Genomic DNA, 14,787 nt, shown 5'->3' on the forward strand with positions numbered 1-14,787 from the left:
AGCAAAAATTAAACCTCATAGACTTTGCTGTATGACGTTTTGGGTACAAAACTGCACCCAAAAAAGCGCAAAAATGCAGCAAAAAAAACAATCAGGAACAAATAAAAAAAAAAAATAAAATCTTCCCAGTATTTACTTTTATTTCACCTTATTGGTTGGACGTTTCCTTTTGTTTGATTTATTTTTTTTATAAATAAACTAATGCAAATTAAAAACAATCTAATTCAATAAATTATATAAAGTGATAAAGTAAATCTGCGCACAGGATCTCCTGAAGATAAGTAAAAAGGGAATAATCTCTATCGATATCTAGATCGCAATAGTCTCCAGGATCGCTGCTGCTGAGGTCTCATCTGCGCCTTTTTGTTCAGGTTATTAGGCGCATGTGTTTTGACCTGTGGAATAAATTACCTGTGGATTTCAGGTACTAAACAGATTGGCTGCAACCAATAGAAATCTGGTGATTTTTTTTTTTTGTATGCAATTGATCTGATGCGCTTTGGAATCATTGATCGTGTGATCGTTATAAATATACAGGTTACACCTTTTACTAATGAATCTGAGCAGACGATCATATCTGCCTCCAAATCGGTTTGTTTGTGACCAGAGTCTGATCTGCTGCCAGAAGGTCAGTGGTGAAAGAGGGGAGAGTAGACCCCGAGTCGCAGGGATATGGGGGCCACTGGAGACATGAGGGCTCCTCTGCGCCCCGGCTGCTCCACAGCAGACCCCAAGCAGAGGGGATATGGGGGGACATGGGGGCTTCTGTGCGCCTCTGTCCGGCTGCTCCACCGCAGACCCCAAGCAGAGGGGATATGGGGGGACATGGGGGCTTCTGTGCGCCTCTGTCCGGCTGCTCCACAGCAGACCCCAAGCAGAGGGGATATGGGGGGACATGGGGGCTTCTGTGCGCCTCTGTCCGGCTGCTTCACAGCAGACCCCGAGTGGCTGGACAGGGGGGACATGAGGGGACACGGGGGGACATGGGGGCCGCTCTGCGCCTTTGTCCGGCTGCTCGGCTCAGACACAGGAGGCTAGCATTGCTTTCTGCCTTCTCTCCCTGGAGAGGATCCCTGTGAACATAAATTAATTCTCATTACACACAAATGAAAAGCCTCTGTGGCTGGACTGCTGCATGACGGTGCTGCTTGAGGCAGGGAGGGTCCTGCACTGCACATATATACCAGCACATCTGCCATTATTACCTGTGCAGCCCCTGTCCCCTCCTGTCCAGGTGCCCAATGCCCCCTGCTTCTTGTATTGTCCTGTAATTTATTTTGTGTTCTGTCTCCTGCTGATTTATGGCCGATCATCAGCTATATATGAAGTGACAGCAGCGATCTGCCGGCTGCATGGCCGATCACCAGCTATATATGAAGTGACAGCAGCGATCTGCCGGCTGTATGGCCGATCATCAGCTATATATGAAGTGACAGCAGCGATCTGCCGGCTGCATGGCCGATCACCAGCTATATATGAAGTGACAGCAGCGATCTGCCGGCTGCATGGCCGATCACCAGCTATATATGAAGTGACAGGAGCGATCTGCCGGCTGTATGGCCGATCACCAGTTATATGTGAAGTGACAGGAGCGATCTGCCGGCTGTATGGCCGATCACCAGTTATATATGAAGTGACACGAGCGATCTGCCGGCTGTATGGCCGATCACCAGTTATATATGAAGTGACAGGAGCGATCTGCCGGCTGTATGGCCGATCACCAGTTATATATGAAGTGACAGGAGCGATCTGCCGGCTGTATGGCCTATCACCAGCTATATATGAAGTGACAGGAGCGATCTGCCGGCTGTATGGCCGATCACCAGTTATATATGAAGTGACAGGAGCGATCTGCCGGCTACATGGCCGATCACCAGCTATATATGAAATGACAGCAGCGATCTGCCGGCTGCTTGGCCGACCACCAGCTACGGTATATATGAAGTGACAGGAGCGATCTGCCGGCTGTATGGCTGATCACCAGCTATATATGAAGTGACAGCAGCGATCTGCCGGCTGTATGGCTGATCACCAGCTATATATGAAGTGACAGCAGCGATCTGCCGGCTGTATGGCCGATCACCAGCTATATATGAAGTGACAGCAGCGATCTGCCGGCTGTATGGCCGATCACCAGTTATATATGAAGTGACAGGAGCGATCTGCCGGCTGTATGGCTGATCACCAGCTATATATGAAGTGACAGCAGCGATCTGCCGGCTGTATGGCCGATCACCAGCTATATATGAAGTGACAGCAGCGATCTGCCGGCTGTATGGCTGATCACCAGCTATATATGAAGTGACAGCAGCGATCTGCCGGCTGTATGGCCGATCACCAGCTATATATGAAGTGACAGCAGCGATCTGCCGGCTGTATGGCTGATCACCAGCTATATATGAAGTGACAGCAGCAATCTGCCGGCTGTATGGCCGATCACCAGCTATATATGAAGTGACAGCAGCGATCTGCCGGCTGTATGGCTGATCACCAGCTATATATGAAGTGACAGCAGCGATCTGCCGGCTGTATGGCCGATCACCAGCTATATATGAAGTGACAGCAGCGATCTGCCGGCTGTATGGCTGATCACCAGCTATATATGAAGTGACAGCAGCGATCTGCCGGCTGTATGGCCGATCACCAGCTATATGTGAAGTGACAGCAGCGATCTGCCGGCTGTATGGCCGATCACCAGCTATATATGAAGTGACAGCAGCGATCTGCCGGCTGTATGGCTGATCACCAGCTATATATGAAGTGACAGCAGCGATCTGCCGGCTGTATGGCTGATCACCAGCTATATATGAAGTGACAGCAGCGATCTGCCGGCTGTATGGCTGATCACCAGCTATATATGAAGTGACAGCAGCGATCTGCCAGCTGTAATAACTGGCTACAATGTGACACTGACACTCAGTGAAAGGTATTTATTGTGACAAATATCCACGGAAGCTTCAGCTTTTGTTTGTTTTTTTTTTTTTTGTTTTTTATTCTCCGTCTTCTTTGTGTCAAGCATTGTGTGGAGGAAAAATAATAATAATAATAATAATAATAATAATAATAATAATAATAATAATAATAATAATAATGTAGAAGATGTAAATAACAGAAGAAACAAAAATAATATAATAAATAAAAATGTAGATGATGTAAACAAACAAGAAACAGAAATAATAATAATAAATAAAAAATAAAAATGTAGATTATGTAAATAACAAACAAGAAACAAATAATAATATAATAAATAAAAATGTAGAATATGTAAATAAACAAACAGAAATAATAATATAAATAAAAATGAAGCTAATGTAACTAAAAAAACAAGAAACAATAATAATAAAAAAAACAACAACATATACTAAAATGACTAAAAACACTAGAAATCTTCGAATACAATCATATTCCCAGTTCTCTCCCATCATCATCCTCCATACATTGCAGGTCATTCTGCAGCTATTTTTCACACAATATTTGTTCATGACCTAAAACAGTAATTTCCCTGATTAATATTTAATACAACTCTTTAATCCAATATTATACTTGGTAATACAATTATAACCATTTTAATCTGTTTTCATGCAAAACGTTTGTATAAATACAGGGTAACGCAAGGGTTAATGTTTTCACCCCTTACGGCCCGGGTGGAGTCAGCCGCTATTTTGCACTTATTTTAGCATGCATTGTGATAAATAATATTAATTTCCATAGGAGGGTAAGCTGCTGCCACTTCCCCTCCACCATAATCAGGTGCTGGGTGAGAAGGGGCAGACGCCAGCTCTGGACTGGTGCCCGTCCTCCCAGGCAGGTAACCCCCACATCTACATGTGAAATTGCCATTTCACCCCTCCACACTGTTTAATTGTTGGAAAGATGATTTGTGAAATTGCTCTCCACCAGGACATCAGTGCACGCCTGTCGTGGCTGCAAAGAGATCCCGGGGAGCTGACAAGTCTGTGCAGCCACAACACAAGCCCCAAATTACAGGGGGAAATTAGAGGGTTCATTAGAGGGCTGCACAGGGCACCGCCGGCTGGGGGGCTATTGATGATGAAGGCTGCACAGATCACACTTGTTGGATGCAGCATTGAGGGCAGATTTTGGGTTCCTGGAGGATTGAGCTGATCGCCCCTGTATAAACCTATGGAATGGGTGTAGATGAGCCCTGGTCACTGCCCCTTGTGAAAAACCCCACAGAATGGATTCTCAGGTGCACTGTTACAATGTATCATGTAAAGTGTATACACGCTGCATATAGTTGTGCACAGCTCTATGTATGTGAACTGCTCTTATGTAAATTGTCCTCTCTTCCATGGCAGATCCCACACTTCTTTCTCTCTTCTGCTCTTTGTATCTAGTTCACACATTTACTAGAATCGTCAGTGATCTGGGGAGCCGGGGGACAATGTGGGATAAACCCAGGACAGAATGAAAAGTTTCCTCTGAATATTAAGAACCCCCCATTTTACATATGAAAACATTGATTGTGAGTTTGGCGTCATCCCCTGCTGAGAAGGATTTCAGCGCTGCTCGCCCCCCAAACCGTGCACCCCCTGTCTGCCCGGGCGCACCATTGTCCTGAGCCTGCCCAGTGCCTGCACCTGGAGCTGTACACAGGATGGCATGGACAGGTAGTGCCAGGGGCAGCAGACATCTTCACAGAAAAGACTGGGGTTACAGGTGTCTGGTGCACAATAAAAAATAGTATATATAATATATACATACACACACAAACTATACAATACTGTTTGTTTCTATTTATCCCATGCGAGTCACTGTACCTGGGCACCTGGGAGCCAGGAGAGCAGCATCAGTGCCTCTCACAGCACAGACATTCATTATCACTGGCCCCCTCCATCACCCCCTCCCCAGCTATACTGGGCACATTTTAAGAAACTGTAAATGAAAAAATGCTTTTTTTTCCCTATGATATCTGAGCGAGAACGAGGTCGGGTATAAGTGGTGAGAATCCTCCCAGCCTGTGCATTGTGGCTTGTGCCTGCCATTGGTCCAGTAGCCCCGTCCACTGCCCCAGCCCTCTTCATGAATAAAAGAAGCAGGGACGAGCCTATCAGTGATCGCAGCTCTCCTCCTCCTCAGTGCGACAAACTTCTGGACACTTTAACAACTTGCAAAGCTCTCAGCTGACATTCTGTGCCCCCCAAACAAACCAAGACCCCTGTATCTCCTGCTGCAGTGCCAGGCTCCTTGTCTGCCTCTGGGAGCCTTGTTCCCAACTTTCTGGGGACCACCTCTGTAACTTTTACTCCAAAGAACTGGGGGTTGCAGCCAGCCAGGCGCATCCCTGCGGCGGCTCCATAGACTTCTCCTGTCACTGGGCATTCAGCTGGGCTCCTCTGAGAGCAAGGACCGACTCCAGCCGAGCAACTGCGAATGGCTGCTCTGCCCGGCACTGTCCCAAGAATGATGCGGCCGGCCCCAGGTCAGAACTACCCCCGGACAGGATTCCCCCTGGAAGGTGAGTGCCTCTGCTGTCCCCCCCAGGAAGGGCATGTGCACACAGTGCGGCAAACACTGCAAAGCCGCAAACAGCTTTATTTCATCATGAAGATGCTTTTCTTGTAGCACTGGGAATATCTATGTATATATATGTGTGTGTGTGTGTGTGTGCGTATATATATATATATATATATATATATATTTTAGTGTGTGCATTTATCTATCAATCATATATATATATATATATATATACATCTATCCCTCTATATATTTATTATCTATCCCTCTATCTATCTATCTATATATATATATATATATATATATATATATATATATATATATATATATATATATATATACATACATCTATCCCTCTATATATTTATTATCTATCCCTCTATCTATCCCTCTATCTATCCCTCTATCTATCCCTCTATCTATCCCTCTATCTATCTATCCCTCTATCTATCCCTCTATCTATCTATCTATCTATCTATATATATATATATATATATATACATATATATATATATATATATATACACATATAATATATATATGTATATATATATATTGTGTGTGTATGTGTATATATATATATATATAGATATATATATTTTAGTGTGTGCATTTATCTATCAATCATATATCTATCTACATATCTATCTATCTATCTATCTATCCCTCTAGTTATTATGTATCTATCCCTCTATCTATTTATTATCTATCTATCCCTATATATATATAGTATATAATATATGTATATATATTGTGTGTGTGTGTGTGTGTGTGTGTGTGTGTATATATATATATATATATATATATATATATATATATAGTAGTGTGTATTTCTCTATCCCTCTATCTATCCCTCTATTTATTATCTATCTATCCCTCTATTTATTATCTATCTATCCCTCTATTTATTATCTATCCATCCCTCTAGCTAAGTATATATATATATAGTAGTTTGTATTTATCTATAGCTATGCATATTTATCTTTTTATATATATATATATATATATATATATATATATATATACATATATATAATATTTTATATATATTCAGATTTTTATATATCTGTATATACACACATAAATCAGTTGCACTATACACAGTATATGTATATATGATATATACATGCACATTTTTTTATATATATATTGAGCACTGTGGGGATATGTAATTTCTCCTCCTTGCAGTTGTTATGTCCAGTAGAAGTTGTCGTTTTCTGTTTGTGTCACTTTGTGGCTGTCGTAGGTCGGGGATGTGTGGCAGGTCGGGGCTGTGTCGCAGGTCGGGGATGTGTGGCAGGTCGGGGATGTGTGGCAGCTCGGGGCTGTGTGGCAGGTCGGGGATGTGTGGCAGGTCGGGGATGTGTGGCAGGTCGGGGATGTGTGGCAGGTCGGGGATGTGTCGCAGGTCGGGGATGTGTGGCAGGTCGGGGATGTGTCGCAGGTCGGGGCTGTGTGGCAGGTCGGGGATGTGTCGCAGCTCGGGGATGTGTCGCAGGTCGGGGATGTGTCGCAGGTCGGGGCTGTGTCGCAGGTCGGGGCTGTGTGGCAGGTCGGGGATGTGTCGCAGGTCGGGGATGTGTGGCAGGTCGGGGATGTGTGGCAGGTCGGGGATGTGTGGCAGCTCGGGGATGTGTGGCAGGTCGGGGATGTGTCGCAGCTCGGGGATGTGTCGCAGCTCGGGGATGTGTGGCAGGTCGGGGATGTGTGGCAGCTCGGGGATGTGTGGCAGGTCGGGGATGTGTGGCAGCTCGGGGATGTGTCGCAGGTCGGGGATGTGTCGCAGGTCGGGGCTGTGTCGCAGCTCGGGGATGTGTCGCAGGTCGGGGATGTGTCGCAGCTCGGGGATGTGTCGCAGGTCGGGGATGTGTCGCAGGTCGGGGCTGTGTCGCAGGTCGGGGATGTGTCGCAGGTCGGGGCTGTGTCGCAGCTCGGGGATGTGTCGCAGGTCGGGGATGTGTCGCAGGTCGGGGATGTGTCGCAGGTCGGGGCTGTGTCGCAGCTCGCGGATGTGTCGCAGCTCGGGGCTGTGTCCAGTGTCCAGTTTGCGTCTTCATTATGGGCCTGGGCAGCTGTGCAGAGGAGCTATGAGTGTGTGATGTGTTGTGCGCCCTCGGCGTTCCCACTTCTCCAAATCCATCTCCATCTATTCCGTGATCAAGTGGCCGCAATAAAACTGTGAAAAGCCACGAAAACTGCAAAACACACAATCCGCGGGGATTTACTGGAGAGCCGAGAGAAAGGAAAACAGCCGCAAAGAGACAGATCAACGGATTACAGCGATGTTTGCTCAACATGACTGCGAATAATGAGCGCGGCTTCTGGGGGCCACTTCACTGTGAGATGGGCCCTCGGAGTGGCCCCTCAGCTGCAATCACCGCTCCGGAGTGTAGGAGCCAAGTGACCGGGGAATTAGCGGCGCATGATTGTCATTAAATCTCCAAATATCTGCGTCCTCCCCGGCGCGCTAAATTATGCAGCTCCAGTGCCGGAAAATCGCCCTAATCTGCTCCATCTGAATGATGCGATATTAAACAAATTGTCGCTCTCTGCCGGATTACCAGGGCCCAGCAGCCCTTAATAGCAGCACCGGAAAATCGCGCGGATACGGCGGAGTTATTTCGATCAGTTTATTTCATATAGGAGCCCCCTCCTATAGAGACGAGATACCCCGATACATCGCCTTCCCCCGATACATCGCCTTCCCCCGATACATCGCCTTCCCCCGATACATCGCCTACCCCCGATACATCGCCTTCCCCCGATACATCGCCTTCCCCCGATACATCGCCTACCCCCGATACATCGCCTACCCCCGATACATCGCCTACCCCCGATACATCGCCTTCCCCCGATACATCGCCTTCCCCCGATACATCGCCTTCCCGCAAATCTGCACCTTCTCATTATTAACTTATATTATGTATCATTAATTCTGATAATAGCGGGAACACGCTTATACGGCCATGTACACACTGCAAAGATACATAAATACAAACATATGGTGCTGAGATGTCAGAAATAAAATAGCAAAACAACACATTATAAATATAACCATTTACACTACACAGCTTAGAGGCGCACACCTAGCACAGACACCTAGCATGTCATATATGTATTTATACTGCACACCTACACATTATATACATACACACATTATATAGATACATATATATACAAACACATATACATACAGACTATATGCACACATTATAACACATACAGATTATATGCACACATATTAAATATATATATAAATATATATATATGTGTGTGTGCATATAATCTGTATGTTATAATGTAATTATATATATATATATATATGGAATGGAATTGATGGCGCTATAATAATAAATAATAATATATCTACACACACACACACAAACATTATATACATACAGATTATATGCACACAATATATACATATACACACATCATATTCATACAGGTCATATGCACACACATTATACACACAAATTATATACACTCACATTTTTTATATATATATATATATATATATATATACATACACACATATACACACATATATATATATACACAGACACACACACACATATACGCACACAGTTTATATGCACACACATTATATACATATACACACTATATGTACACACATTATATATACATATACACACATTATATACATATACACACTTTATATACACAACACATTATATGCATACACATTATATACATATACACACATTATATACACACATTATATACATACATTATATACATATACACACACTTTATATACACACATTATATACATATACACACTTTATATACACACTTTATATACACACATTATATACATATACACACTTTATATACACACTATATGTACACACATTATATACATATACACATTATATACATATACACACATTATATACATATACACACTTTATATACACAACACATTATATGCATACACATTATATACATATACACACATTATATACATACATTATATACATATACACACTTTATATACACACATTATATACATATACACACTTTATATGCACACTTTATATACACACATTTTATACACACATTATATACATATACACACTTTATATACACACATTATATGCATACACATTATAAACATATACACACATATGCATACACATTTTATACATATACACACATTATATACATACATTATATACATATACACACACTTTATATACACACATGATATGCATAATACTTACTTTATGTCTTTATTTCAGTGTAAATAAATGTAACATGCACACAATGTAGGAGGGCAGAATTGACGTAAATCTGTCCATGAATATTACGAGTGTGGAATACCTATAATGAGTAGGAATATTCCATCAGTGGATACTATGTACCCGGGTGTAATCTTTAGTATTTGAATATCCTGGCATTATGTATAAGGAGGGTGTATTATGCTTGTGTATATTTGTACTTGTTGGGAAAGTATTTCACTGACATACAAACGAATATTTCAGGCAGTGCCGTTATATGTAATATTAGTTACGACTTCTCCAGTAATAACGCGCAGGACGTGCTCCACAATATACGAGGACACAGAGGAGTAATCAGTGCGGGGATAACTTCTGTCATGTTCCAAGGTGGTATCAGCGCATCCAATGTATGGAAATGTAAAGGAGCATTACATTATACAACACCAGAAGTATGGGCTATATGATCAGCACACATTACTAATCCTATAACCAGTGCAATTAATAATCAATGTAATTAGTACGCATAATAATGATAGAATTAATGCACATTAATATTCCAGGTTTGAGCAGTTTAGTGGACGTGTGAGGACAATGAAATGATTTAGCAGAGCTGAGAGCAGTTACAGGGTGCGATGTGTTTGGAAGCATCTTAGCAGGTAGCAATCATTGTATAGTGGCTGCAGGGTCGTGCACATTCTGCGGTATTGCTAGGTGTGTGCTGATTGTGCAGTGATAGTGTATGAGAATGTGATAACTTTGTGTTTTCTTCTCTCCCCCAGTGTCCACTCCTCTGGGCCAAGGTCGAGTAAACCAACTCGGGGGAGTCTTCATCAATGGAAGACCCTTGCCCAACCACATCAGACACAAAATTGTAGAGATGGCCCACCACGGAATCCGACCATGTGTCATCTCCAGGCAGCTCCGGGTCTCTCATGGCTGCGTGTCCAAAATCCTGTGCAGATACCAAGAGACTGGCTCCATCAGGCCCGGGGCCATCGGGGGCAGTAAGCCCAGGGTGAGTGTCCCAGAGGGGAGCAAAGGCATCAACAACAGGGACAGGATCCAGAGTCATACATACAGGGAAATGTATAGCATTGGGGGGTCACCTCCTACGTGTCCCCTGCACCCTCTGCCCCCTCCATACTAACATGAGTGTCACCTGCCCCCTCTATACTGACACATTGTCACCTGCCCCCTCTATACTGACACATTGTCACCAGCCCCTCTATACAACCTCTGCAACTTCCATATTGACACAATGTCAACTGCACCCTCTGCCCCTTCCATACTGAAAGTATCACCTGCCCCCTCATACTGACACAATGTCACCTGCCCCTTCTATACTGACACATTGTCACATGCCCCCTCTATACTGTAAGTATTACCTACACCCTCTGCAACCTCCATATTGACACAATGTCACCTCCACCCTCTGCCCCCTTCATGCTAAAATGAGTGTTACCTGCACCTTCCATACTGACACCAGTGTCACCTGCACCCTCTGCCCTCTCCATACTGACAGTATCACCTTCCCTCTCCATACTGACAGTATCACCTTCCCCCTCTATACTGACAGTGTCACCTGCAACCTCTGCCGCCCCCCATACTGACAGTATTACCTGCCCCCTTTATACTGACACAGTGTCATCTGCACCCTCCATACTGTCAGTGTCACTTGCCCCCTCATACTGACAAAGTGTCAACTGTACATTCTGTCCCCTCTATACTGACACAGTGACACCTGCTCCCTCTGCCCCCCTCCATACTGATACCAGTGTCACCTGCACCCTCTGCCCCCCTCCATACTGATACCAGTGTCACCTGCACCCTCTGCCCCCCTCCATACTGATACCAGTGTCACCTGCACCCTCTGCCCCCTCAATACTGACACACTATCACCAGCCCCCTCCATACTGACACAGTGCCACCTGCACCCTCTGCCCCTTCCATACTGACCTGCTGCGTCCTATGTGTTCACCATTAAAGCAGGTGGCCACTCCCGATGTGGAGAAGAAGATCGAGGAATACAAGAGGGAGAACCCTGGGATGTTCAGCTGGGAGATCCGGGACCGACTCCTGAAGGACGGGCACTGCGACCGGAGCTCTGTCCCCTCAGGTGAGCGCAGGGGCCACAGTGCACCACACACCACAGCGGCGACAGTGCACCAGGGGCCACAGTAAACCATAGGCGACAGTGCACCAGGGGCCACAATACACGAGGGGCCACAGTAAACCATAGGCGACAGTGCACCAGAGGCCACTACTAGCGCAACACAAGACCAAGTGTGAGATCATGAGTGGAAGTGTGAGCAAGGACATAGATAATGAGTGTCCTCTCTTGTATATGTGTGTGCACAGTGTATATTATGGGATATACAGGATTAATGTTCCCCTTTGTATATGTATGTGCACAATGATTATTATGGGATATACAGGATGAGTGTCCTCCTCTTTATATGTGTGTGCACAATGTATATTATGGGATGTACAGGATGAATGTTCCCCTTTGTATATGTATGTGACAATGATTATTATGGGATATACAGGGTGAGTGTCATCTATATATGTGTGCACTATGTATATTATGGAATATACAGGATGAATGTTTTCCCTTGTATATGTGTGTGTACAATTATTATGGGATATACAGGATGAATGTTCTCCCTTGTATATGTGTGTGTACAATGAATATTATGGGATATACAGGATGAATGTTCCCCTTTGTATATGTGTGTGTGCACAATGTATATGAATGGATATACAGAATGTCCTCCCTTGTATATATGTGTGTGCACAATTTAAATTATGGGATATACAGGGTAAATGTTCTCCATTGTACATGTGTTTGCAGTGTATATTATGGGAAATACAGGATGAATGTTATCCCTTATATGTGTGTGTGCTTAATGTATATTATGGGATGAATGTGACCCTCTGTGCAGGTGTGCACACTGAATATTATAGTAAATAGGGAGTGAATTGTATCACTTGCTTAAGTATATATATATATATATATATATATATATATATATATATGTGTGTGTGTGTATTTGATAAATATTTGCTTTACAATATATTAACATAGTATTTTGCATGCTCAAAAATAGAACAGCCTGGTTTCCTTGACATCATTGGATTATGCGTTTTCACAATATCATGTTCGGATTAGTGGTGCTCTGGATGTAGCCTAATGTAGGATGGTGCTAACAATTGTGAGTGTTTAGGGTGAAAGGGCTATTTAAAGCTATACTTATTACTGTATATTGTGGTATACCATGAGTGTATTCACTGCAGACATTGTATTTGTGTATATTATGTATGGACACAAATAGGATAAATGTGTTCCATATATATTATAGAATTTCCAGTGCTATCTTACAAATGTATCTTATAGGATGAGTGTGCTTTTAATGTGGACACTGCATAGTTTGTACATTATAGGAGTGTGAAAGATGATGAATGGTCCTATATGTATAAAAGTGCAAGTGTAATAAATCTGCTCCCCTGTGTTCTAATATGTGCACACCACAGATCACATACTAGATAGGTGCGTTTCCTTCATTTTTGGAAATCAGCGTTCCCCTGTATATTGTATTTAAAAAAAAAAAAAAACAAAACAAAAATAAAACAACTCTTCACTTGATATAAAGGTTAATTGTTTTGTTTGTTTTTTTAAATGCAAATTTTATGGAAGAAGAAAAGTCTTTTACATTGTAATTATTGTGCACCATTCGTTGAGTGTGCCCCAATGTTATAGGATGAAGGTGTATATCATGAATATGCCGTGAGTTTGGACATGATTGTATTATATAATGTGCTCAGTGTATATAATGGATGTGTGCACGATGTATATACGTTTGATGACTGTAATATAGTCTGTATATAATGATGTAAGTGATGCACACTATCATGTATAGTGATACAAGTTTAGCCATATTCACTAGTAAGGGCCACTATTTTTCTGTAACCCAAATTTATATCCCCTCCCGTCTCTTTCCATTTCTGAGGTTTAGTGAGTTCGATTAGCCGGGTCCTGAGAATAAAGTTCGGGAAAAAAGAGGAAGATGATGACTGTGATAAGAAAGATGAAGATGGGGAGAAAAAGACCAAGCACAGCATAGATGGCATCCTGGGAGACAAAGGTAGGTGCAGTGCAATGCCAGGGTGGGCAGGGGTGTTACAATGTGCAGGGTGCACATATAGAAAGCTATCCAGGGAAATGCAAGCTCTGCCCTTATACTAAGGCCCTTACAATGTGTAACTGTGCAATGCATCGTGACGTCACGTGGAGCTGGACTGTGGCAGAAGACTGTGGTTTATTGCCTGTGGCACTGCATGACATAGGGAAGCTGCAATGTGCCAGCACGGAGGGTTTAGTCACCACCAGCTGAGGAGAAGTGGGCTAAAGGCTTAAATATGGGGGAGTGATCTGGATGAATAATGGGGCTGTGATGTAGGAAGTGTCATGAATGTCCCCCATGGGGCTGAGAATGGATGCTTCAATGTCAGGAATGTCCGGCAGACTCCACTCCCTCCAGACCATCCTGATCTCTCTGGATCCCTCAGCGCAGAGCATGGGACCCCTGAAGATGGGGCCAGGTGGGTACTGCTGAGGCCAAAGCTCAGAGCGCATGGGACCCCTAAAGATGGGGTAGGGGGGTACTCCTGCAGCCACAGATCAGAGCATGGGACCCCTGAAGTTGGGGCCAGGTGGGTACTGCTGAGGCCAAAGCTCAGAGCGCATGGGGCCCCTAATGATAGCGGCTACTCCTGAGGCCAAAGCTCAGAGCATGGGACCCCTAAAGATGGGGTAGGGGGGTACTCCTGCAGCCACAGCTCAGAGCATGGGACCCCTAAAGATGGGGTAGGGGGGTACTCCTGCAGCCACAGCTCAGAGCATGGGACCCCTAAAGATGGGGTAGGGGGGTACTCCTGCAGCCACAGCTCAGAGCATGGGACCCCTAAAGATGGGGTAGGGGGGTACTCCTGCAGCCACAGCTCAGAGCATGGGACCCCTAATGATGGGGTAGGGGGGTACTCCTGCAGCCACAGCTCAGAGCATGGG

The 14,787-nt window shown here is 44.0% G+C and overlaps 1 protein-coding gene across 5 annotated transcripts in view; it reads left to right on the plus strand.

The window, feature by feature from the left end:
* Nucleotides 1-4,986: 4,986 nt before the first annotated feature.
* Nucleotides 4,987-14,787, plus strand: part of PAX7 (paired box 7) — a 150,671-nt gene continuing 140,870 nt past the window's right edge. The window contains exons 1-4 of one of the 5 annotated variants that reach the window (XM_075329333.1): nucleotides 4,987-5,479; nucleotides 10,502-10,737; nucleotides 11,712-11,838; nucleotides 13,730-13,864. In XM_075329333.1, the coding sequence (XP_075185448.1) occupies nucleotides 5,395-5,479; nucleotides 10,502-10,737; nucleotides 11,712-11,838; nucleotides 13,730-13,864 (583 nt within the window). In that variant the 5' untranslated portion in view covers nucleotides 4,987-5,394. Of the gene's footprint in view, nucleotides 5,480-10,501; nucleotides 10,738-11,708; nucleotides 11,839-13,729; nucleotides 13,865-14,787 lie in introns of all 5 variants that reach the window. The other 4 variants (XM_075329335.1, XM_075329336.1, XM_075329332.1 and 1 more) reach the window with 4 other exon arrangements.

Source organism: Anomaloglossus baeobatrachus, chromosome 11 (genome assembly GCF_048569485.1).
Source record: "Anomaloglossus baeobatrachus isolate aAnoBae1 chromosome 11, aAnoBae1.hap1, whole genome shotgun sequence".
NCBI lineage: Eukaryota > Metazoa > Chordata > Amphibia > Anura > Aromobatidae > Anomaloglossus > Anomaloglossus baeobatrachus.